The sequence below is a fragment of the Callithrix jacchus genome, chromosome 18 (genome assembly GCF_049354715.1).
Source record: "Callithrix jacchus isolate 240 chromosome 18, calJac240_pri, whole genome shotgun sequence".
In the NCBI taxonomy this organism is placed as follows: domain Eukaryota; kingdom Metazoa; phylum Chordata; class Mammalia; order Primates; family Cebidae; genus Callithrix; species Callithrix jacchus.
Window position 1 is genome coordinate 12,723,430 of NC_133519.1, and position 26,537 is coordinate 12,749,966.

General features: G+C 47.2%; 3 protein-coding genes and 1 pseudogene across 5 annotated transcripts in view; all 4 read right to left on the minus strand.

Moving 5' to 3' along the window:
• Positions 1-26,537, minus strand: part of LOC103788982 (uncharacterized) — an 870,763-nt gene that overhangs the window by 359,455 nt on the left and 484,771 nt on the right. The window lies entirely within an intron of this gene.
• On the minus strand, positions 309-2,153 carry CRCT1 (cysteine rich C-terminal 1). Its single transcript, XM_008984404.5, has 2 exons — positions 2,083-2,153; positions 309-973 (listed from the first exon to the last, which is right to left on the minus strand). The coding sequence occupies exon 2, from the start codon at positions 949-951 to the stop codon at positions 634-636; it is 318 nt and encodes a 105-aa protein (XP_008982652.2). The 5' UTR covers positions 952-973; positions 2,083-2,153; the 3' UTR covers positions 309-633.
• LCE5A (late cornified envelope 5A) lies at positions 5,413-6,862 on the minus strand. Its single transcript, XM_078355304.1, has 2 exons — positions 6,819-6,862; positions 5,413-6,120 (listed from the first exon to the last, which is right to left on the minus strand). The coding sequence occupies exon 2, from the start codon at positions 6,097-6,099 to the stop codon at positions 5,704-5,706; it is 396 nt and encodes a 131-aa protein (XP_078211430.1). The 5' UTR covers positions 6,100-6,120; positions 6,819-6,862; the 3' UTR covers positions 5,413-5,703.
• On the minus strand, positions 21,627-23,647 carry LOC128930171 (protein LEG1 homolog pseudogene; annotated as a pseudogene).

Genomic DNA, 26,537 nt, shown 5'->3' on the forward strand with positions numbered 1-26,537 from the left:
CCTGTAATCCCAGCTACTTGGGAGGCTGAGGCAGGGGAATTGCCTGAACCCAGGAGGCGGAGGTTGCGGTGAGCCGAGATTGCGCCATTGCACTCCAGCCTGGGTAACGAGAGTGAAACTCCGTCTCAAAAAAAAAAAAAGAAAAAAAAAAAAATACTCGAAACAGTCAATATGTAATCGCTGCTACTGTAATGATCAGAAAGCCACCTTTTCATTCCGGCATGTATTATAGTTTTCTGCCTTTCACAAACATTTCAAGCCTTTCAAACTGCGGGGAAAAACGAATGAAGAACAAATAAGACAAGGCGTTCTCAGGAGGTAGAAGCTTTATTATGACATCTTCAGAGGACAATGGAACCAGTAGACATTTACCGAGCACCTGCTGTATGCAAACCCGTGCAGACAGTAGGGTCCAATGTCCCACCCACGGCTCTCGAATCCCCAGGGAGAAAAATCACATGAGGGTCAGGGAGTCTTCCGTGGCTGAGAACAGAGTGGATTTCCGAACATCAAAGTGCAATTCGCTTTACGGGGCAAACTCCGAGGCCCAGCCCCGCGTGGGAGCCACGGCGGGGCGGGCCCGCTCAGGGCTGGGCGGGTTTGTCTAGCGCAGCGCCGGGTGCTGCGGGCCCCTCAGCAGCCGGAGCAGCAGCCAGAGCCCTGGTTGTTGGAGCGCTGGGACCTCTGGCTGCCGCCCCCGCAGCAGCAGCAGCCGCGACCCCGCTGCCGGCGGCGCCTCCTTGGGAAGCAGCAGCAGCTGGTGGAGCTGGAGCCACAGCAGCCCCCGTCGGAGCCGCAGCAGCCCCCGTCCGAGCCGCAGCAGCCGCCCCCGCAGCAGGAGGAGGAGGAGGCGGGCGCCGGGGTGGGCGCCGGGGCCTGGCACGGAGCCGGGCCCTGGGACGACCCCTTGGAAAAGCCTTTGGCGGAAGCGGCGCTCTGCTGAGAAGACATCGCGGAGCTCCTCACGACGAACCTGGAAGAAAGACAGCCTTTCAAAGGCGAGCCGGCTTTTCTTTCCGCCAGTGGATCTCTGTCTGGTCTTTTGAGATTCGGTTTAGTGTGAAAGTCAGCCTGGCCTGGGGCAAGGAGTGGGGGAAGCACCCAGAAAGAGCGTATTTAAAAATACAAATCCAAGCAGGTGCTTCCAAGGAGTTAAACATGCTCAGAGCAGGACACAGTCTATGCAAATAATCGATACTTTTCCATTTTCTCTGACTAGAAGAGGACCGCTCAAGTTCCCCGCGGTGGAAAATAGCATAGTACCGCAACCTATCTGTGTGATCCAGTCCAGAATCTCCACCTGGCTTTTTTCGTCTCTCATTTTACTTTGCTACCGACCTTCGATGATATTTCCTAGTTGCTAGCATTGTATAAACACCCCATCACTTAGAAAACACCCAAGTACCACACGCGTCCCTACCTGCTGGTTCTAAATAATCCACCGGCCAGAAGCATGTCCTGCTCATCCTCTCTTGCCTATGCGTCTCATGCCCCACAAACACATGGGAAAAGAAGAGTTGTGCTAATAGAAATAAACCCGTCCACGGTGGCTCAAGCCTGTAATCCCAGCACTTTGGGAGGCCGAGGCGGGTGGATCACGAGGTCAAGAGATCGAGACCATCCTGGTCAACGTGGTGAAACCCCGTCTCTACTAAAAATACAAAAAATTAGCCGGGCATGGTGGTGCATGCCTATAATCCCAGATACTCAGGAGGCTGAGGCAGGAGAATTGCCTGAACCCGGGAGGCGGAGGTTGCGGTGAGCCGAGATCGCACCATTGCCTGGGTAACAAGAGCAAAACTCCGTCTCAAAGAAAAGGAAAGAAAGAAACCCGTCCAGGGAGCCAGAAGACCCGGGTTCTAGTCACAGCTCTTCTAGGGACTTGCTGTGTACCCTTGCAAAAGCCGCCTCCTGTATTGCCTTTATGTCCTTATTAGTGCCTTGAAAGGTTGGATCACTTGAAGCTGAGGTGCCTTGCAGCGCTCCCATTCCACATCTATCTGCTGCCTTTGTTCTGTTTTCTCCTCCCCTGTGCCCTCAACTCCTCCCATCCTCTCCCCAAGACCCTGCTAGGAGACTTACCAGACCTTGGCTCCGCTGGAAGACTCTCTATGTTCTCCAACTGGAATGAGCCACCTGCTAGGCAATGGATTGAGCAGTGTCCAGCCAGAACCTTTTATATATCAAAGAGGGTCAGGTTGGGGCCCTTGGGAGGGGCCCATTTCCCAACAGACATGCTCAGCTGACGCTCACATCCCAGAGACATTCATCACTCAGGTAGCACTGTAGGTGGTGCACGTGTGTATCCAAGTCACTTCGCAGAGGTGCCAGGATTGCTATGGCATGTTTACTTTCCAAATAGGGCACTGTTCATAGCTGGGAGGCTGTGTGAATGCTAACAGAAGGCGTGGGGGCTCAAAGGAAGGGAAGTCTGGAACCCCTTCTGCTCATGTCTGCAATACACACACACACACATACACACACACACACACATACACACACACACACACACGGCTCCACTTGCCCACACATCCGTTCCTGTGTGGTCATCTACTTGGTAGGTGGGAGTTCACCTATCTGTTATCTTGATTCTCATCTCTCTGGCTTTTGGTCCTTGGCTCCCCAGGGCAGACCACAAGCTATGTGATAAGCCTGCTGGGTTTCATCCATATGCTTCAAGATGCGGTGAGTGAAGATGATAACAGAGATGCATATGTAGGAAGCCCAGGGGTGATTTCTCTCTGTCACTGGAGACAGGAAGGAAATCATAGGCAAAGTTAAGGAACCATAATGCTGGAAAAGTTGTGAGTGTAGTCAGGTTACCATATCCCCATAATGCAGCTCAGTATGACTAAGAGAAAAATGTGTGCAGGACGGTGGCCCAACTGCAAAAAGGCAAGTCAGCCTGGGGGACGTCTGCTCCTTATCCCACCCGCAACCACCCACCTCCCTTTGAAGATAGGTTCTCCCTAGGGGCACTGCCCACCGCAAAAGAAAAGAAAGAAGATGGGAAAGGAAGAAGAAAAGAGGGAGGGAAAGAAGGAAAATAAGAGAAAGTTCTTTCCAAAGGTCCAAAGTGTGCATGATATACAGTGTTTTTGGAATAACTAATTTTTAAAAATTGAAGGATACTTTGGCAGTCAACTTCAGAACTGCTTCTTAATCAGTGCAATTGCCCACAACTATGAATGTGAACTATACTCAAAAGTCCAAGACTGAGAATTCAAGAATTAAGGGTGAGAGACAGGTTTAGGGGTGAGTGAACAGGGAGCGGCACGAGGGGATTAGCAAGGAAAGATAAGTCACAAAAGATACCAGTTTCATCTAACATCGATTTAGAGCCTGATTAACAGGTTCCCAGTACCTAGGGCACCTGTTGGTGAGTATAGGTGAGACATTCCAAAAAGTGCAGTCAATATTGGAACAGAGAGGGAAGTAATGAAATGACAAGACAGAGGCAGGATCTCCTAGGTGGAAATGGGTAAAGTTCTTTAAAATAAAAAAGAGTGAAGAATGTTTGGTAGGAATCAGCATGATGATCTGGGAAAGTGCCTGCTCATTCTGTGGACATGCTATGATCTCATAAACTAATGTACTTTATGTATCGTTGTTAACTCTTATCAAAGGAGGCATCCATTGTTTATCTTGTATATAAAAGGCTAATTTGGAATTAACTTTTCTAGTGTGAGTATATCCTGAAGGAACCAGCCCATTCCTAAAGAAATGTTACTTGGAAAACCCAACACAGTGACAAAACCCCATACTCTTACCACCTCTCACTATGCACACACACCCACACACAAACACATCAACCACACACCCAAACACACACACACAAACACACACACACAAATACAAACACACACACAAATACACACAAACACACACACCAACCACACCCCAACACACGCACACAAACACACAAATACAAACACACACACCAACCACACACACAAACACACAAACATCAACCACACACCCCAACACATGCACATAAACACACACAAATACACACACACACCAGCCACACACACACACAAATACAAACATACACACACAAATACACACTAACACACAAATACACACAAACACACACACCAGCCACACACACACACACGCCAGCCACACACACACACACCAACCACACACAAAACACACAAACACATCAACCACACACCCAAACACGCACACAAACACACACAAACACACAAATACACACACACACCAGCCACACACACACACACAAATACAAACACACACAAATACACACTAACACACAAATACACACAAACACACACGCCAGCCACACACACACAAATACAAACACACAAACACACCAACCACACACACAAACACACAAACACATCAACCACACACCCAAACACACGCACACAAACACACACAAACACACAAATACACACACATGCCAGCCACACACACACACAAATGCAAACACACACACATACACAAACACACATAAATACAAACACATCAACCACACACAAACACACGCACACAAACACACACTCCAGCCACACACACAAATACAAACACACACAAACACACACACCAACCACACACAAACACACAAACAACCACACACCGAAACACACGCATACAAACACACACACACAAATACACACACACGCCAGCCACACACACACACACAAATACAAACACACACAAACACACACACCAACCGCACACACACACAAACACACACACACAAATACACACACACCAACCACACACAAATACACACACACAAACACACACACACGCCAACCATATAGAGACGGTCTTTGCAGAGGAGGGTGTTTTTCTCAGTTCTTTACTCGGACTCCAGTCCAGGATTTCAGTATGCAGGGAATACGTGCTCAGACATTTCATACCTGCCTCCTAAACTCACTCCCCCAGAAACTATCTCGCCCACCCAGCTCTCCCTCTAGCCAACGGACGGAAACACTGGGACCAAAATAATCAGAACAGTAAGGAGAGTCCGTGTATTGGAGCCCAGGATGAGCACTTCAGGCAATCTTATTCCCCATGAATAGGGGACAAGCAATTTTTCAAACCGTGACCCATGCTTGAAGGAAACCCTCTCAGAACGTGACCCTTCTGAGTACAACCATTCTCTTCTCTGCAGACTCATTCCTGGCTATCCTCACACAATCATGTGTCTGGTGTGATGATCTCACACTTGACTCTTTCCTTCAAGCTTAAAGTTCCAGAATCCAGAGCATAGCAGGAAATATTGTTTTCCAGAAGCCTAAGTGACTTCACTACCAAAATGTGCTTCTTTAAACAAGTTTGTAGAATGTTCACTTGCACCCAAGAGAAGGGAAGGGAAGACGGCTTGGTGCAGCAGGTAGGGGCTGGGAGAGGCAAAACAATGTGATCAGAAGGCAGTGATATCAGGAATAAAAAGCTTTATTGTTACAGGGAATATAGCATCGTAACTGAGTTTCAACACCTACTTTGCCAAAAAACTACATCTGAGAGGGAAAACCAGGCCAGAGAATAGCACAGGCTAGGCCTCAACCCCACAGTGGAGGGAACGTGGGCAGGATAAAGGAGGGAACTCAAAGCATTTCAGAAGACCTGCCGTGGGAAATGAGAGAAAAGAAGCCTCGGGCTGACTCAGATCTTCGGCACCTGGGCTCTGCCCTCTGTGCTGTCCCTCTGTGCTCCTCATGGCCCAGGTCAGCAGCAGCCCCCAGAGCTGTGGCAGCAGCCAGAGCTCCCGGAGCTGTGGCAGCAGCCGGAGCCCCCGGAGCTGTGGCAGCAGCTGGAACCCCCAGACTGCTGGCCACTGCCACTGCCACTGCCACTGCCACAGCAGCTGGAGCTCTGAGGTCTGCGTCGGAGGGACCGGCGGGGCCTGTGGTGGCTCAGGCAGCAGCCACCCCCGCCAGAGCTGCAGCAGCCCCCAGAGCTGGAGCCACAACAAGAAGAGACTGGAGGTGGACATGGGGCTGGGCACTGGGGAGGGCATTTTGGGGGACACTTGGGAGGACACTTAGGAGTACACTTGGGTGGGCATTTACGGGTACATTTGGGAGGAGGCTGGCACTGCTGCTGGCTCTGCTGGCAGGACATCTCTGTAGGAGCTGAATAAAGCTGAAAAACAATACAAACCCAAGGTCACTTCCTTGACTTTAAAATTGAACTATAATTTCAAAAGACTTTATCTCTAAGATGACCAGATTTTTATTTTTATTTATTTGTTTTGTTTTTTTTGAGACTCACTCTGTTACCAGGCTGGAGTGCAGTGGTGCGATCTTAGCTCACTGCAACCTGTGCCTCCCAGATTCATGCAATTCTCCTGCCTGAGCCTCCTGAGTAGCTGGGACTATTCCCAGCTACACACCACCATGCCCAGCTAATTTTTGTACTTTTAGTTTAGACAGGGTTTCACCATGTTGGTCAGGCTGGTCTCGAACTCCTGACCTCGTGATCTGCCTGCTTTGGCCTCCCAAAGTGCTGGGATTACAGGTACAGGCATGCGACACCGCACCCGGCCTAAGATGACCAGATTTTTAAAACCCAGTCTCCCAAGACCAGTAACAAGAACTATATGAATGATTTCCACTTAGTAACTCCATCTTTTCAAGTGAATTCCTTGGAACTTCAGAAAGACACCAGGCCCTCATTCCCTTCACCTACCTTCCACCATCCCCTTCCAGAAGAACCCTCCCTTCCAAAATCCTCTTTTCCCCTTGTCTTTCTTCTAGAATGGCCTCAGCTTCCACACAGGGGCTCTTTCTGCCCAAAACACCAGCACCAAGTGCTCATCCTGGTTCTGAGAAGTACTCTACCTGGTTCAGGAACTGCAGCAGATCACTCAGGAGACAGGTAGACTAAGGTGCTGTCAGAAGCATCTGCCTTTTATACTCAATTTCTGACGTAGCATCAGGACGTGCCGACCATGTGTGGGATGCTAGAAGCATCTTTCATAAAGGCATGGGTGACTTCCTCCCCTCACATCCCAGGGACCCAGTTCCTCCCTCCATAAGCATCTCAAGTATTAACCCACAGGAAGATCCTCTGAGAATTGCAGGCCTCTAGGATGGTGAGGGAGCTCTGTGGATTGTACATGGCACCTATCTGTCTCACAGGCAGCTCTGCTATGCTCTCTATTTTCTGAGCTGGGCCAGTACGACTGTACACCTCTCGGATGAACATAAGTTCTGTTTTCTCTTTGGATAGAAACTGAAGAAGCAAATTCCCAAGAAGGAAATTAAGTGGCCCTTTTTAGAATAAGAATAGAGATCCAAAATAAAATCGTAGACCCAAGCAAATGATCTAACAAGATTCTGTTTTCATTCCTAGATGATGCCATAACCGGAACTAAGAATGTGATGCTATTTTAGGCAGATCTGATACAGATAGTGTGGGTGGTTGGGCTTCTCTCCTTGCCTGAATTTGATGCACCAGAAGAGCTCAGAAACAGTACTAATTCAGCACTAACACTGCCTTTAGAAGTATACTGAGGGTGGAGCAAAAGCTCTCGACTTATCTGGAGGTTTCCAGGAGTGGGCACCAGTTCTGGTCATCCCTTTGAGAAGAGCATCTAACCTGGGAAGGACCTCAGAAGAAGACTCATCTTTGGATGGGAGAGGCGAAGAGGAGGAACATACATGTTTAAAAGCCCATGGTGGGATCCAAAGCTTATTTTCTCAGCAAACAATATTCTGAAGGAACGTTGGGTCCCCAGGATAGTTACCAAAATTTATTCAGCTGGAAAGGGTGGCCCACATATGGCATATTCACAATGAAGACTGCAGTGAGGGAAAATAAGACTGGGAGGAAAAGGCAGTACCTTAGCTCCATGCTTGTTGAAATGGGCTGCAGTGAGAAATGTCAGCCCAATTGTAACACAGACCCTGGAGAGAGACGCGCGGGATCGGCTCCCACCCTTGCTCTCTTCACCTGTGCAACCTTGGGCAAGTTACTTAACCATCACTGGAAAAGGAGGCTGGAAACAGTCCTAACGCACTGAATGAAGAGATACAGACAAACTTCTTAGCACTGTTCCTAGAACTGTACATTTAAAAAAGAAAAAACCTATCACTATGGATATCCTTACTTCCATGAGAAAATATATTCTACCTTTCGAATTGCTGAACTGCCGTTTTGAAACCAAAGCTATTTTTTATGATACCAGAGCTTAGACTTGATGTTTTCTTACAGCAAAATGTTAAGAGCATTTACCCATCACTAGGGCATGAGATTATAAAGAAAGCATACTCATTACTTTAAAACGCCACAAAAAAAGGAAGAATTTTAAAATCGCCTATAATGCTCTCTCTGAAATACTGTTAATATTTTGCTATTTTCCTTCCAGTCGTTTTTTTTTTAATATGTATAGTTTTTCTGAGGGGGGCGGTTAGTTTAGTTTTGTTTGTATTTTCCATAGTCTTTCTCATAGTACTTAGACGGGTTTATTTCACTAACTTTTCACCTAACGTTTTAACATCAACATTTCCCTACTATTCATGTTTGGAAGCATTATTTTTGGTAGCCATAAGAACATTTCATGAAGGGCACAGAACCTGTAAGTGGTTGGGAGTGTGTGTTCTAGAGCTAGTGTCTGAGTTTGAATCCCAGCTCCCCACTTACCAGGGCTGTGACCTTGAACAAGTGATACGTGCTCTCCACCTCACTTCCTCTCCTGTGAAATGGTGAAGGAAGTGGTGTTTATCTCATGGATCCATTCGCAGATTAAATGAGTTAACATATATTAAACTCCTGTAATAGTCTCCGGCATACAGTAAGCATTTAATAAACGTTAAAAATGAAAACTGATGCTGTGTCACTTCTAAATTCCAGCACTCAGGGCAGGCCTAGATAAAGACCACAGGGTTGGGAGGCAGGTGGGCTCCTGTGGCTACTGAATCTCTATGCATCAGATCTGTCTCTGCCCTCCTGGTGGAGAAGTATAAGCAAGACGGTAGAACGCAGGCTCTGCATTTCTGGAAAGGGAAGCCCAGTAAAAGTTAAAGGAATTACCCATTTAAAACATGAGTTTGGGGAATTCTAAAAGGAGCAATGTCCATCCCCCTTTACTTATAATTGTTTGGGCACATGACCGCCTATCTGACCACATGGTCAGTTCCTTAGTGCAGGGATCCCTAGGGGTCTAATTGAGTGCATTGGAGGCAGTAGGTGCTCAGTTTTCATTTCCCTGTTCAGTTGAATTTACTATTCAGCAAGCAAGATGGATGCCTAAAACAGATTCAAACACAGATTTTCATAAACAAATTCTAGACATTTCACGGGACGATAGAACAGATGTGGGAAGGACCTTGGCCATCATTCAGAGCCAGGGGTTCTCAACCCCAGTAAAATCCAGGCTTTGACATTCTCCAGAAGTCCATCAGGGGGTTCTGTTGCATCACTGGGATTGACAATGAATGATTTAGATCATGCCCCTTGTTTTACAGAAAAGGAACCTGAGACTCAGAGATGGAAAGAGGCTTTCCCTGGATCACATGGAGAGTTGGGGACAGAGCTGGAATTCAAACCCTGCTTTCTGCCCTCTGTCTATTCATAGCATTCTGCCTCTTAAATTGTATTTTATTTCTTATTGTGATTTTTTCTGGCAAGATTCATTTTATATAATCTGTTTGTAAAACATGGCTATTGAAGTTGCAGTGAAATAGTAATAAATACGGTGAATCACGGCCTGATCCGCATCTGACAAAAATAGAAGAGATCATAAATAACCAGGGATTGAGTACCTGCGTTGGAAAGGCAGCGTCTGTCACAGCCAGGGATAGGCCAGCTGGCAGACCCCCGAGAACCCTCCCCAGGGTAGCACTATCTGGATGACCGTTCCTTAGCCCAGAAATCCAACGCTTAGCCTTAGCATGGCTAAGCTTCTCAGTCCATGCCCAAGTTCCTTCGCCCATGCTCCTGAGCTGATCAGTCCTGTGGACACTGATTCACTGCATCTAACTCACAAGAGACTATGACGACATCAGTTTACAAAGAGAAACTTGAGTATCAATGTTGGCAGGTACACTGTCTTCCTGTAGGAAAACTCCTGGAAGATGACGTCATAATCTGCAGCACTTGGTGAGCCTGAGACTGCATAATAACCTCAGGTTTTGATGGTGAACAAAACTAGACCTGCCCATCAGGTCATCTGAACACCTCCAGCCGCGGACATATTTGGGAGCCCTGAAAACCTTCGTCCCTGACTGCCCTTTGTTTCTCTGTGCTGTACTGTGGCCTGGGAACTGCCTCCATGAGGGGCTTTGCACAGTGACGCTCTCTGTGCTCCACTGCAGGCTGATTCTGGAGTTTACCACTGGAAGGGGAATTTTTCTAGTTGTCTTATTTCCCCTGCTCACTGCTGCCCTGATGTAAAGTCTGAATAGTGTATAGAATAAAGCCCACCCTCCTGTGCGTAGATGTCCACATTCCAATCCCTAGAACCTGTGAATAGATCACCGTACACAGCAAAAGGAACTTTGAAGATGGGATTAAGTCAAGGACCTTGAAGCAGGGAGGTTTTCCTGGATCATGCAGGCGGGCTCACTGTAACCACAAAGGTCCTCATAAGAGAGAGGCAAGAGAGTCAATGTCGGAGAGGGGAGATTTGTCAGCAGAAGCAGATGTTGGAGTGAGGCATTTTGAAAATGAATGAAGGGGCCAGAAGCCAAGGAATGTGAGCAGCCTCTAGCAGGTGGGAAAGGCAAGGAAATGGATTTTTCCCTAGAACCTCCAGAAGAAGTACAGCCCTGTCAACAGCCTGATATTAGCCAAGTGAGACCTATGCCAATCTGACCTGCGGAACTACAAGGTAATACCTGTGTGTTGTTTCAGCTACTAAATTTGCAGTGATTTGTTACAGCACTCATAGAAACCAACCAAGAGGATCCTCGATGCCTCTGAGGCAGACGGGACAACATCAGGCCAAGGGAGGCTCAGTGAAGAGGTGACAGAGAAAACTGTCACAGACAAAAGCGCTGTCTGGCTTGTTCCAGCTCTACCCCTTGCTAGCTCTGTGACCCCTCGGAGCTGTTTCCTCAGCCACCAAATGAGAATATTAACAGTGCTCATGGCCGTGCCTGTTGCATGAGGACTCCATGGAATAATGCCGGCAAAGCCCTTTGCCCTAAACCTGGCATGTAAGAAGCGCTGAGTGATTTTTAGCCTTTCTTATTCTGGTCATTATTAGTCTCATCCTCACCACCATCAGAGAGATCATGATGGTTGCCAGGGCATTCCCGGGCCTTCCGCTGGACCTAAAGCTCCCAGCTACTCATTTCCTGAGCTGGAGCTTGAAAAATTCCAGACTAGGCTGGACAACTTGCTGTCACTTTGGGCTTGTTTGAATTTTTTTTTTTTGAGACGGAGTTTCGCTCTTGTTACCCAGGCTGTAGTGCAATGGTGGGATCTCGGCTCACCGCAACCTCCACCTCCTGGGTTCAGGCAATTCTCCTGCCTCAGCCTCCTGAATAGCTGGGATTACAGGCAGGCACCACCATGCCCAGCTAATGTTTTGTATTTTTAGTAGAGACGGGGTTTCACCATGTTGACCAGGATGGTCTCGATCTCTTGACCTCGTGATCCACCTGCCTCGGTCTCCCAAAGTGCTGGGATTACAGGCTTGAGCCACCGCGCCTGGCCCTGAATTTTTAAGATACTACTTGCAACTCTTCTTAGGAAGATGAGGGCTTCTTATTCTTTCTCCTCTGGAGAGCATTTGATCACTTATGAGGTGTTTTGCATTCCTTCCTTTATTGGAACCTTTACAACAAGCCCATTTGGTAGAGCAGAGGGTTACTCTCACTGTTATTCAAAGATAAAATCAATGCTTAAGGAGGCCAATAAATCTGTCTAAGGTCACACGATGTTAAGAGAAGTTATCAGGGTTCAAATACAGTTCTCTGGACCTTCTATCTCATGCTCGCTTCTCAAATCACAGTGACTTCTAGCCCAGGGTCTGTGCATCCTGTCAGAAAACGGGTGTACCGACCAAAATCCCCAGGGGGCTAGAATGTAACACACAAAGGCAGTCTGGAAATCTTTGGAGAAGATACTGCAATATGGCCTTAAAATGGAGATTTCTTCCTGTCCCAAGCGAACAAAGGGCTCAGTGGAAGGGCCTCTAGTCTGGTCTCAAGCTGCAGACCTTTCTTCTTGCCTTCCTGAGCACCACCACCTTCAAGTAATGAATGCCAGAGACATGGGTGCAGGCAAGGATGTTAGAGCCTGACTCATGAGCTGCCTGGGGCCCCAGGTGTGAGTGTGCACTTCCTGGGAAAGCCTCGTCTCCAGGCCCCGAGGCAGCCCTGCTCAGCCTGGCTGTGGATCTCTGGCACGTGGGGTGTGCAGGTTTCCTGGGGCCCTTGCCAGCTACAGTGTTATCTCCTCTATGGAGAGCATCTCCATAGCTGGAGCCTGGGGGAGAGGATGCCATGGGAGCCTCCAGAGTGAGTAAACAGAGAAAGGAGGATTCCTCTTCTCGGAGAGTAGGTAGATATCCGGGGCGTGGGACTCAAAGGGAGTAAAAATAGCCAAGGAGGCTCCTGAAAACACATACACTGAGGTACCTTGTTTTCCCAGCTGGAGAGGATGGAGACTGAGCATACAGGTGACGTGAAGCAGGCAGCAGGGAGGGGGTGGCTGCAGAGGGGCCAGGCATCCATCATACCAGGGCAAGGAGACCTACATCCAGTGGCAGGTATACCATGTGCCTCCCTCCACTAGGGAACTGGACTGTCCCTCACAGCGTCTTAATCTGCCCATTTGCTCTCATCAGTGGAGCGTCTTCAGCAGGCCTTGTTTTCATTTCTCCCAGCTTACACTGATGACCTGCAAGGAGCTAGTCCTGGGTGAGGCAGTGGGGACACAAAGATAGGGAAGCCATCAGCACGGCCTGCTAAGAGCTGTCAGTCCAGTGACAGAGATGGATGCTCCCCATGAACTGCAATACAAGCAGACGCTGATGGGTATGGACCAAAGCCTAAGCAAAGTGAGTTAGAAAAAATAGGCTTACATCAAGTTACAGGAGTATAAGCGGCATGCAAAACTAACTTATGTAAGACTCTCTAAACATTTAGATCTGACTATATAGAGTCAATCCAAGCCTTTTCCCTAATTATTGACATATATATGTCAATAATAAGGTCAAACTAAGCGGGTTTTCTAATTATTTACATATATATGTAATCTATATGCATGTAACATATATATGTAATCTATATACGTGTAACATATATATGTAATCTATATACATGTAACATACATATGTAATCTATATATGTGTAACATACATATGTAATCTATATACGTGTAACATATATGTGTAATCTATATATGTGTAACATATATGTGTAATCTATATACGTGTAACATATATATGTAATCTATATATGTGTAACACATATATGTTACATATAGGTGTGTTGCATATAGGTGTTACATATATATGTAATATATTACGTATAACATATACATAATATACGTAACACATATATTACATATATGTGTAAATAATTATATAAATAATTATATATTACATATATGTAAATAATATAATGCATATATTACTTATATTATGTAACATACAAATTACATATATTACGTATATTATATACATATATGACGTGTATTACATATATTATATATACACATATAACATATATATTATGTATATTATATATACACATATATAACATGTATATTACATATATTATATATACATATATAACATCCATATTACATACATTATATATGCATACATAACATATATATTACATACATTGTATATACATATATAATATATATATATTACATATATATAAATAATTAGGGAAAAAAGCTTGGATTGAGCATATTAAGATGTTAACTGCTGGCTGGGCACGGTGGCTCAAGCCTGTAATCCCAGCACTTTGGGAGGCTGAGGTGGGTGGATCACGAGGTCAAGAGATCAAGACCATCCTGGTCAACATGGTGAAACCCTGTCTCTACTAAAAATACAAAAACTTAGCTGGGCATGGTGGTGCGTGCCTGTAATTTCAGCTGCTTGGGAGGCTGAGGCAGGAGAATTGCCTGATCCCAGGAGGCGGAGGTTGCAGTGAGCCGAGATTGCGCCATTGCACTCCAGCCTGGGTAACAAGAGCAAAACTCCGTCTCAAAAAAAAAAAGATATTAACTGCAATTTCTTGTGGGTGGGGATCATGCACATTTCTTTTTCTTTTCTTACCTACATTTTCTGATTTTCTGCAATGAATATGCATTACTTGGATGATAAACTGTTGAAATCAACACAGAAGTACTAAATAGACTGAAAGAATCAGAAGTGACATTTCTTGCTTTCATTTAATTTTGTGGGTGTTAGGTGCCTGCTGAGCTTGGCTCAGGTGTTAGGTGCTTGGCTCTGGAGGCATAAGGAGGAGAGTTATACACAGTCCCAACATTCCTGTGGCTCAGAATGGTCTTTGCGCTCTTCTCCATCCATCTACAGTTCACATGCCGCCACCACCTACCTGGTCTCCAGTAGCCTCAGCGGCCGACTTGCTCACTCAGATATTTAATCCTGCACAGAACTGTCTGTTCCATATGTGGACTTCATTTACCCTCAAGATCCTGAACTCCACATGAGCAGGAACTATGTGTTATCCTTCTACTAAATTCCCAAAGCATGGAGCTAGGAAAATACCGGATGCCTTGGGAACCTGAGCTGAATGGAGCCAAGCACAGGGAAGGAGACATCAAGGCCCACACGAGGGTCAGCCTTACTGCTTGGTTGCCTCAAGGTCAGTCCCTGCCTCTTGACCCTAGCAGGGACTGAGTCCTACTCTGCTCTAAGCCACTCACCTCCAGTTGTCTCAAACATGGTTCATGTGTGGAAAAGACAGTGTTTATTGAACTAAAATTAGCACTTCAGAGGCAGGCCATGCAACCACAATTGGGAAAATAGTTTCCCTCCACCCAAAGATACCATCTTCCCAGTCAAGATTTCAAAGCTCGGTTGACCATGTCCGTGCTCCAAGGCCTAAAGAAATGTGACTTTATAAACCTGGGGCTCTGTTAGCCCCAGACTCGATACATGGTAAGCATGGTAAATAGGCAAGAGAGAGAAGGGGAGTGAAGGGGAAAGAGTGAAGGAAGGATAGACAGAAAGAAGGGAAAAGGGGAAGGAGAAGAAGGAAAGGAAGAAATGAACAGAGATGAGAAACGAACACCTACAAGACATTCTTCTTCAGGTAGTGGTGATTTTGTTGATAACTTAAAAAAATAGGGCAGAAAGTGAATCTCACTTGTAACGAAGAGGAAAGACACCCACGTATCCTAGCAACTAGGATGTATAGTTATAGGCTGGAGCTTCTCTTTCCATCCCTCTCCCAATCCCGCACACCCATGCCCGCCCAGCTCTGGGCTCTCCCTTCCCTGAGGTGCCGGGACTTCTCTGAGCCTGCTCAGTCACACTCCCGTGTCTGACAGGCAGAGTATGACTGAGTCACATTACAGGAGTCAGAGCAATTTCATACATGCCTGAATTCTCTAGGTTAATGATGAAATAGCCAAGAATTTCCTGCTGCCTTTGTGCCAGGCTTTTCATCAAAACCCAAAAGAGCAATCTGGGAATATGGCTATGTCTGTTATAGGGTTTCAGATTAATCCTCCGGGGAATTCAGTCTCGCCCCTCTTCATACTCCCCTCTACTCATCCTCTGCCCTCCACCTCTCCTGAGTATCCACAGGTCCTCTCATTCCTTTGATGCCCACCATCATAAGGACCTCTCTCCCTCCTCCCAGCTCCCTCTCCTTTACCTCTCCCCTGATGACATAAGCCACATTCCATGGTTTATGGTCATTGATGCAAATGGGACCCATCACCATTGCCTCCTCTGAAGCCTCCTGAATTTCCTCAGTAAATGTCCCCAAGACCCAAGGCTGAGAGTTATCCCACCTTCTCCCTCTTCCTGACTTCCACATGTAATCCTGCACCGGGCTCCTCCCAGCCCTACTGTCTCCTCTCCTCAGACCCTCACCATTTCTTTTTCTAAAAGGTAAGTCTGAGCCTATTTAAAACTTTCAAGGGCTCCCTATTACCCACAGAGGAGAGAGAAGTCAAGTTCCTTCACATGGTACCTAGATTCTTCATAATTTGGCGCCTTTGACCTGCCGAGCCTTGTGTTCCTTCACTATATGGACACTACAGCCACATCACAAAATTACCATCCCTGGATGCACCTAGATGAACCCTCTGCTTAGAGCACCTTTTTTTTTTTTTTTTTATTGAGACGGTTTCACTCTTGTTACCCAGGCTGGAGTGCAATGGTGCGATCTCGGCTCACCACAACCTCCGCCTCCTGGGTTCAGGCAATTCTCCTGCCTCAGCCTCCTGAGTAGCTGGGATTACAGGCACGTGCCACCACGCCCAGCTAATTTTTGTATTTTTAGTAGAGTTGGGGTTTCACCATGTTGACCAGGATGGTCTCGATCTCTTGATCTCGTGATCCACCCGCCTGGGCCTCCCAAAGTGCTGGGATTACAGGCGTGAGCCACTGCGCCCAGCCGCTTAGAGCACCTTTTGCCCTCCACTCCTACATGTTCTCAGGATGCTGTTCTCCAGGAAACCTGCCAAGACAGCCTCAGCACTGTCTCCCGTAACAGGATGCCTCCCTGGCAAGGCGTCTGCTACTCTCTGTTCTCCCCAGCAGGGTTGCCTCTTTGTTAGATTCTGAGCCTCTCCACAGTGGTGTCTGGGCACGCCCCCATGATGCTGGGGGATCTCACAGAGGCTGCATATTATAAATACTCAGAGATGCTTGTGGACAGATGCTGGGGTTATTCATCCCTGTGTATCCTCAAGGCTCAGCACAGAGTTCATGGCATTCCGCAAGTATTTGTTGAGTGAAGAATGAAGGAATGAAAGGCTGAGAGCTTGTTGTCATTGTTGTGGAGGGAGGAGGCCCACAAGGCCAGCCTGGTCCTTGTGCGGCAAGTTCTGAGCTTGACTCAGCCTGACGCAGGTGGAAACTGTGATGAAGTCACTTCTCATCAGCGTGTTGCCTTGGTCTCCCTGGGATGCCAGGAAAACAGGAGCTTTTCAGCACTGGAAATTCTGGAGACCTTATTAGATAAGTTGAGTGACACCAGGTGATGCTTGAGTTATTCTTAGACTTCACAGGTCACCAGGAGTCTGTCAGAGATTTGGCCCATCATTCCTCACCCAGGGGATGAAACTGGCTCCAGGCACAGAGTCCCATGTTCTTCCCATGCCTTTCCCATCACCATTGTCTCAACTGCCTCCTCAGTGGCCACAGTTGAGCAGAGGGGAGCCTGGCGAGGAGTAACGTAAGGACAGAGCCTTGCAGTGCCTGCAGAGTGTCGTCTCAACTGCTGATTGCCTGGCTGAGTGACAGGAAGCCCAGCAGGCTTCAGGAAGGTCTCAGGGGAAAAAATGACCCCTGGCCTCTGCTGCTGTCCCCGCCTGCCCTAGGCAGCTGCGTGAGGGTTCCGTTACTCCCCTCCCAAGGGGGTCACTCTGTGGAGGCCCTTTGGATGTGGCCAACCTTCTGAACCTCTGTCGGTTCCCACTCGCGACTCTCCAAGTGCTTAGGGTTTCTCTGGTATAGAGCTTGGTCCCCGGACCAAACTCTTAATGTACCGGAGGGAGTTTCTCTCTTCCGGTTTCTGGTTTATTATTCAATCCTTGGAACCTGGAAGATATTTGGAACATAGTAGATTCTCATTAAATATTTTTGGGAAGGGGGGAAGGGAGGGAAGGAGGAGGTGAAAGATGGGAAGGAGGGAGGGAGGGAGGAAGCTGATCCACATGCCGCTGTTTTAACTGGCTGAGAGAGCAGGATGAGCCTCCGTGAGCATCTGGACAACTCACACATGAGGCTAAAGCCAGCTTCTCAAAACAGAGGCGACCTCTTCATAATCCCAAGACTCTAGGACACAAATGCTATTTACCTGAGTAGAAAGCCTCTTGAGTTAGAAAACTTCACGGTCCTTGGGCATCCTTTGTGGTACATAGCAGGCATCCTGGAACCCTTTGTATTTTCTCATTTCAGCCCTGTCTTTTCCTGGGGCTTTCCATGTGCATTTCTCCCACAAGCCGTCCCAGCACCATAGAGAGATCCTGTCTTGGAAATACTAGGCTCAGGAGGGTCCTGGGCTTCAGTCACTGAGATTCCACATTTCTCATTGGGTTGCAGGAGATAAGGATGGTGTGAACGCATTCTGTTAGGAGTGTAAGACTCAAGCCATTTGAATGTTTAAAGTGGAAGAAGAATCCATTGAGCAGAATGAAATAAAACTGAGTAAGAGACAGGGAAAGTTGCCCTTGAGTCTCAGTTCTGCTGCACTAACTGCAACCCTGAACACACCACATTGCTTCTCTGAGCCCCAGTGCTCTCATCCATAAAACGGAAGCCACCAATATGCTGCCCATACATCGCATAGAACAAAGTATGTGGTGATCCAGAAGGTGCAATAATAACTACATGATAATATAAATATAATCAAATAATGATGATGATAATTAAGGCCAACCTCTGAGTGGTGCTGTCTCTCACACCCCCCGAAGCTTTATGTGGTGTCAGTGATTCTGGGGGGAGCAGGAGAGCAGGCCCGCAGCAGGAAAGATCTCCCAGGTGAGAACTGAGTGTCAGTGACACTTCTGGGCATTTCTGGTGCCAACCTGGAAGACGGTACCGAGGGCAAACACTTCCCTGCCCCAAAGAGCATGAGAAAAGCAAGAATGAACCTGATGGCTAATCTTTGTGACCCTGCCTTGACCCCGTACGACTCCTCTGATGACTAGAGAATGAGCATCCTCTTCTCACCAGCTGGTTCTGCAGGCCCTCAGGAACCAGAATGTCAGGTGGGGTGGTGCCTGGGTTTGGGCAGTCACCCTGTCCCTCTGGAGCAGCGTGTCCTCATGTGGAAGATGGGCAGGCTAGACACGATGGCCTCTGCAGGCCCATCCTGCTCAGGTGGATCTGGTGGAAGCGTCTCACAGGCCTCCCACAGGCCCTATGCTCCGGGGTTCACAGTCTTGAGAACTTGGCCAACACCCAGCATTATCGACAACACCTCACAGTGCCTCCACTCCGGACAAGCCTGGCTTCAAGCAGCTTCACCCTGACCTTGCACCTACAGCGTCACATACAAAAGACATTTGGAGCTGCTATCGCAAGGTTCATCCATCCATCCATTATTCAGTCCTCAAAAACATAGTAAGTCCTGAGAGCATACCAGGCATCGTGCTCGACCCTGATGACATAGATGGAAATTAAACATAGCCCTGAGCTTAGGACATCCCCACTCTGGGTCAGGGCTGGGGTGAGGCAGGCAGACACACAGGCATTGACTTGTAAGGCAGTGTGATGAGTGCTGACAGATGACATAATACTCTTCCCTCTTCGGAGTTGCCTCCGACTCCAAAGACCTGGCAGGAGGCAGATGACTTCCCACAGACACCCTTGCCCACCCTTTCAACCTTCTCCGCTAGGAACCTGAAAGGATCCCAGTTTTCCCATCAATTAGCTAGATGATCTTGGGGAAGTCACTTAGCTTCTCGGGGCCTCAGTTGCCTTATCTATAAAGTGGGAGCAATGATAGCTTTTTGTCTGTTCAGGAATCAAAGCAAAATACTGTGTTTTAGCAGCAGCTATATGCTAGGCTTTGGGAATGCACCAGTGAGCAAAGACATGACCCCTGATCTCATGAAATATAGAGTGAATTAGGAAAGACAGCCATTAGAACTTAACATTAGGCCGGGCGCGGTGGCTCAAGCCTGTAATCCCAGCACTTTGGGAGGCCGAGGCGGGTGGATCACGAGGTCAAGAGATCGAGACCATCCTGGTCAACATGGTGAAACCCCATCTCTACTAAAGATAGAAAAAATTAGCTGGGCATGGTGGCGCGTGCCTGTAATCCCAGCTACTCAGGAGGCTGAGGCAGGAGAATTGCCTGAACCCAGGAGGCAGAGGTTGCGGTGAGCTGAGATCACGCCATTGCACTCCAGCCTGGGTAACAAGAGCGAAACTCCGTCTCAAAAAAAAAAAAGAACTTAACATTAGTGCCCGCTATGGAACTACAGGAAGAGAAACTCACCCAGCCGTGACCATTCTCCCAGAGACGCCATGGGCATCGATTAACCAGTGGATATAAAAGTGCTGCTTGGGCTGTAAAGGGCTGTGTGAATGTGTGCTATCCTCTCCTGGGTGTCTTTGCCTCTCTCACTCAAAGCTTGGGGAGTCCGAATGTGAGAAAGATAAAAAGGCAAGCAAATGTCAATTGAGGCAATTGCTTAAATAAATAATAGATATTATTCCACCTGTTTGCAGATCAGGATCGTGACGCCTCTCAATAACAGGTAGTGAAATGTCTGTTATTTCACTAGCATGCCCAGGGTCAGACGTGAAGATTAACCAGGTCCCTCTTCACTGCTCCATAGTAAACAGGGAAACAATTCTCCTCCTTGTTCCCACCTTCAGCCCAGCTCCTCAACTTCAGGTTAGAAGCAAAGGGACAGACCAACTCCCTGCCAACATGCTCAGGGAGGGCAGAGGTCCACCCAGGACAATGAAGAGCGAGGCAGGCAGTGGTTGCCAGGCAGAGCTCAGTCTGCCTCCTCTGATGGGACTGTATCCATGCTAATACAAACTCTGGAAGGAAGACAAAGCTAGTCAAGCTGTGAGCTGAATCCAGTTGAATCCAGCTGTGGTAGACAATGATGGACAGATACGCAAACTGAAGTTCAGAGAGGAGAATTGGATGGTTACAGCAAAAACCTGTGGGTGCCCGTGCCCTGTTTCTGGGTCTTCTGGTATCAGCAACACTGTGAAGTGGTTTGGGGAGGCGGAGCGCCCCCTGGTGGTGTTCTCAGGTCTGGGTCCTCACCTTTGGCCAATTCCCTCAGGCTCTCTTCGTTTTCTCCTGTCCGTTCAAAATCCAGTCTCTGTAAACCACCTGAAACTTACTCACAATTAAGCATGGCCTTTGCCTGGGAGATGCCTGTGTTTTAATAGATACTGACTCTTAAGATAAAGAAATGAACTTATAATCATGGGGTTTCAGGCCTAAGCCCTAGAAGGAGTGCTGGGCAGTTGTCCATGCAGCGGCCAGGGTCGATTTCTCCCCATATGAGAGAACAGAGTCCCAGAGCCAGAATGAGATGCAGCTGGCCTTGGGTCACACAGCTGGAAAGTAGCAGGCCCAGAATCCGTGTTTGCTGAATTTCAGCCCCTTCAAGAAAACCATAGATGCTGTAGCTCTCAGTGGATCTAGAGAGGACCCTTCGCCAGCTGAGAGTTCCCTCAAGGGACAGCAATCCTGTCCCATATGACAAAGCGGAAACGGAAACTAGGGATGAGGGATGTAAACCTGCTCTCCCAGGACGCTTGGAGTTGAGATAAACTTTGGTCTTCATTCGGGGCTGTCCAGTGGTCACCCAGGTCACTTTCTTTCTTTTTTTTTTTTTTTTTTTACATTTAAGTTTTTAATGCATGTACAAGATCTTAACAAGCATAAATCAAAAACATCAGAAATAATAAAACTACATGGTCACAATTACATTAATTTTTCAAAATTACTGTGTCAATTTAGAGTTTTTCATTTTTAATTCATTAATCGTTTCCTGAAGTTTCAGGAGTTCTTTCCATAATCTCTACAGCTAGATTCCAAGTGACCGCTATATCCATCAGGTTTTCCTGTACAAAGCTAACCTGTAGATGTATCCATGTTGCCAAGCATATTTAGAAGAAGCAGGACTACATTCTGAAAAGCAGTACAGTCACTGATGAAAGGGCCTACATCAGTAGTAGCAAGAATTCGTGGTGGCAGGCCCTTCTGGGAGTTACATTTTTTTCTAATCAAGGTTGTGGGAAAGTGGACCGCAGCTATGTATTCCACAGCCACTACCCAACTTCTCTCAAAATGTGCTTCTGTTTTAGAATAATACTCATATCTGTCTTCAAAGCTTTTGATAGTATCTGCCAGGGTTGAAGTATGTTCAGTCCATAAGTACTTCAACAGATCATCAAACTTACTAAAAGGTGACTGCACATGCTGGTAAAAGGTGTTCCACTTGCTCATTGTCTCAGGGAAGGATGAATGACAGCTAGAAACATTATACCAAAACTTGCTCTGATTCTTGGGTGGGGGCAAAAGACTGACTTGGTCTGATGATATCCCAAGTACAAATACAAATCCTAAATCTTCTAGAGCCCAGACCGAGGCTCTCTGAGTTTCAGCCTTTTGTTGAGACGCCCCCTGGTAGTGCGGTAGGAAAACTCAATCTGAAGTCAGACTCCTTTTAAATACCTGGCCTGTGGTCTTAGGGAAGTTATTTAATTGCTCTCAGCCTCAGTTTCTATACCTAAAATGATTATTCAACTTGTGTTTCCTTCCCCCTCCTTAACCTCTTCCTCTTATAATAGTGATGCTTCATACTTCACAGAGTTACTTAAGTAAAGTCAGAGATGTGAAGTAGACAAGACATATTGAAGATGGAATCTTAAAACAAAACCCAGGGAATCTCTATTTAAACAGGTCCCCGCTCCTTGAGACTGAGACACCACAGAACCTGACCCCGTCAGTCCTTGCAATAACTATAGGAGTCAAGATGTTCGGGGTCTTGGATTTGAGGGTCTTGCTCCTGAACCTTAGTTTTTGATTGTGAAATGAGAAGAGAGGTCAATAATTCAGCAAATATTTATCAAGCTCGAATGTCTCCCAAACACCAAGAACAAGGCTGAGTAAGGAAAGAGGAAAAAGAGACGAAAGCGATGGGCATGAAAATGGGCAAGAAAGACTCCCTGCCACATGGGAACATACAAGTTGGACGTGGAAGCCAGGGCACGCTGCCCAGCCAGCAGCGAAGAGCACAGACTTGGGAGCCAGCGTGTGGGTTTGAGCCCTAACTCGACTTTTTTCTTTCTTTCTTTCGAGACAATGTCTCACTCTGTCACCCAGGTGAAGTGCAGCACTGCAGCCTCGACTTCCCAGGCTCAGGTGATCCTCCAACCTCATCCTCCCGAGTAGATGGGACTATAGTTGAATGCAAACACACCTGGATGATTTTTTTGTATTTTTTATAGAGGCGGGGTTTCACCATGTTATCCAGGCTGGTCTCCAACTCCTGGGCTCAAAAGATCTGCTCACCTTGGCCTCCCGAAGTGCTGGGATTACAGGCATGAGCCACTGTGCCCCGCCTCCAACTCAACTTTGGGTAAGGGGATACTTACCTTCTCTGGAACTTGGTTTCTATAAAGTAAGGACAATAAGAAGGTCAATTAACTGGGTTGTCGGGGGGTGTGCATGTGATAAAATATAATAAATATTTGATAGGGACAAGCTTGGCTTAGGCTGTATGTACGTGTGTGTTAATTTATAAGATAATAAAAATAGAGTATGAAATTAAAATATTATTTACCATACCTAAATTTATTAAAGCACTTTGAATAGTACCTGGCACATAGTAATCGCAATAAGTTTTGCTCTGTTAACTCGATGCACAGCATAGAAGGCGACCACAGTTGCATGCTTTGGAGGAAAACGCAGTTGACTCTGATTACTTGGTACTGATAGTATCCCATCAGGTCTTGAAAGAGAAGGAGATTTGCAGTGACCTCCACAGCAGCTTCCTGCTCTTCATCTATCCTCATCACTAGAGCCCAGTAAAATCTCCAGGATATGCTGCCAGTTCTGAGCTCCTGCCTCTGACTCTGTCGTCCCCTACCGTCCCACATGTGTAAGGCAAATTGGACGCTCCATCTCTTGGTCAGAGCAGAGAAGTGTTAAAACCCTAATCCAAGAGCTCACAGCCTTACTCAAGAGACTTGGACGAGTGGGTGACATAGAACTTGGTTTCTATTCTTCACGCTAAGAAGAAACAACAGAAAGGGGCAGAGCTGGAGGAAAGGTTGGACATAGAAACTTCTGGAAGACATGTGTTAGTTTGCCAGGGCTGCCGTAACCAGGAGCCACAAAGTGGCTTAAACAACTGAAATTCACTTTCTCACAATTCTGGAGCCCAGAAGTCTTACATCGAGAGTTGGCAGGCTTTGTTTCTTCTGTCCTTGGCTTACAGAGAGCCGTCTGCTTATGTCCTCACGTGGTCTTCCCTCTGCGCATGGCTGTGTTCCAATTTTCTCTTCATATACGGGCAACAGCCGTATCGGACTAGGGCCCACCCTGATGACTTCGTTTTAACTTCAGTGCCTCCTTAAATACCCTGTCTCCAAATATTGTCACTTTCTGAAATGCCGGGCTTGGGACTTTAACAAGTGAATTTTGGGAGGACACCGTTCAGCCCATAATGATAACAGGGAAGAGGAGTAGCCCCTCTCAGGAACCGAACATGAGCCCTGTACTATCACAGATACCCATGAAGAGGGGGATAAAGATGGAGATGGGTGGAAATAAAATAAGATCCCCTACCCACGCCCACCTCATTGAGGGTTCATCTGACTTCGGAAGATGGATAGAGATTACGCCAAGTTGTCAATGGGGGAAGTGAGGCCTGGGCAGCTTTCAGAGGATGGGCTTTGGAGCTTCTGCATCCTGAGCTCCAGGAAGTTAACCCTGTTGCACTCCCTCTCCAAAGTACCCCAACATTCCGCACCAAGGAGTTGCCTGACATGCCTCCAGCATACTGTAAAAGAGCAGAAGTGGCCGGGTGGAATGATTCATGCCTGTAATCCCAGCATTTTGGGAGACCAAGGTGGGTGGATCATTTGAGGTCAGGAGTTTGAGACCAGCCTGGCCAACATGGTGAAACCCTGTGTCTACTAAAAACACAAAAATTAGCTTGGTGTGGTGATGAGTGCCTACAATCCCATCTGCTAGGGAGGCTGAGGCAGGAAAATCACACCACTGCACTCCAGCCTGGGTGACAGAGTGAGACTCAGTCTCAAAAAATAAAAAGAGAGCAGAACCAGTCCCAAGACCACCGCGGACCTAATCAGCCTACATATAGACTGGCCTAGACATTCCAGAAGTATTCTTTGAAGTAGATTGTTTCTTGGAGTAAGAAATTTGTATCTTTGGGATAAAAGCAGTGGCATTTTCCCCTTTTCTCCACTTGTGAATAAGGAGAGTTTGTTTTTCCCACTTTTCAAGCCAAGCAAAAAGTCCATACTAAAACCATTCTGAGATCTTGGAGGTCCCTGCAGGAAGTGAGATGATGTGTTAAAATATCTCATTTGGATGCTTGATGTGCTGTGGAAAGACAGATGCTCAGCTGTGCTGGGCTGACTGCCAGCAAAGAGAACAGGGAGGGGATGCTGGGAAGAGCTTGCCATGTGCTCTGGATCTGGGGAGGCATTCTTGATTGGGTATGGATCCTGTCACCCAGGTAGTGAGCATAGTACCCAACAGGTGGTTTTTCAACCCATGCCATCATCCTAGGCGAGTTAACACAGGAACAGAAAACCAAATAACGTATGTTCTCATTTATAAGTGGGCGCTGAGCATTGAGAACACAGGGACATAAAGACGGGAACAACAGACAGTGGGCACTGCTGCGGAGAGGTGTGGAGAGAGGCATCCTGATTATAAAGTCTGCAGCACACGTGCAAACCGGCCACTGAGACCGCAGTACGTGGGAACAGGGAATATATCCAGAAGAAACCCCGTGTGTGAGAGAGAAGGAGAAACCATGCAGGAAAGTAGGTCAGGCCACCCACTAGGTCTGAGCTGATGGGGCAGGGAAATCCTTTAAATTGTGACCCAGATGTAAGACGTGGAGCCAAAGGAGACTATTGGGGAACTCTCAGTTTTAATGACTGCCCTACTGGATTCTGGACTTGCGTGGAGCCTGTAGCTCATTTCTTTTGGCCAGTTTCTCCCATTTAGAATGGGCGTATGTAAATACGCCCAGTGCTTGTACCCCTACTGTATCTAGGAAGTAACTAACTTGCTTTTCATTTCACAGGCTCATTGGCAGAAGGGACTTGCCTTGTCTCAGATGAGACTTTGGATTTGAATTTCTGAGGTAATGCTAGAATGAGTTAAGACTTTGGGAGACGGTTGGAAGGGCCTGATTCTGTTTTGAATTGTGGTGACCTGAGATTTGGGAGGGGCCAGGGGTAAAATGATATAGTTTGAATGAATTAATACAGGCACCCCCTCCTGTTAGGATACCCTTCCCTGTTTCGGGCACCCCTTTTACCTGTTAAGACACCCTTACTCCTGTTAGGACACCCCCTCCTCCTGTTAGGACACCTCTTACTCCTGTTGGGAAACCCCACCTCCTGTTAGAGCACCCCCTCTTTCTGTCAGAGCACCCCTTCCTCCTTGTAGGGCCTTTCTCTTGTTCAGGTCCCCTCCTCCTTTCAGAACACCTCCTTCTCCTATTTGGCACTCCCCAACCCCATTAGGACACCCTTCCTCCCGTTAGGGCACTCCCCAACCCCATTAGGACACCCTTCCTCCTGTTAGGGCACTCCCCAACCCCATTAGGACACCCTTCCTCCCGTTAGGGCACTCCCCAACCCCATTAGGACACCCTTCCTCCCGTTAGGGCACTCCCCAACCCCATTAGGACACCCTTCC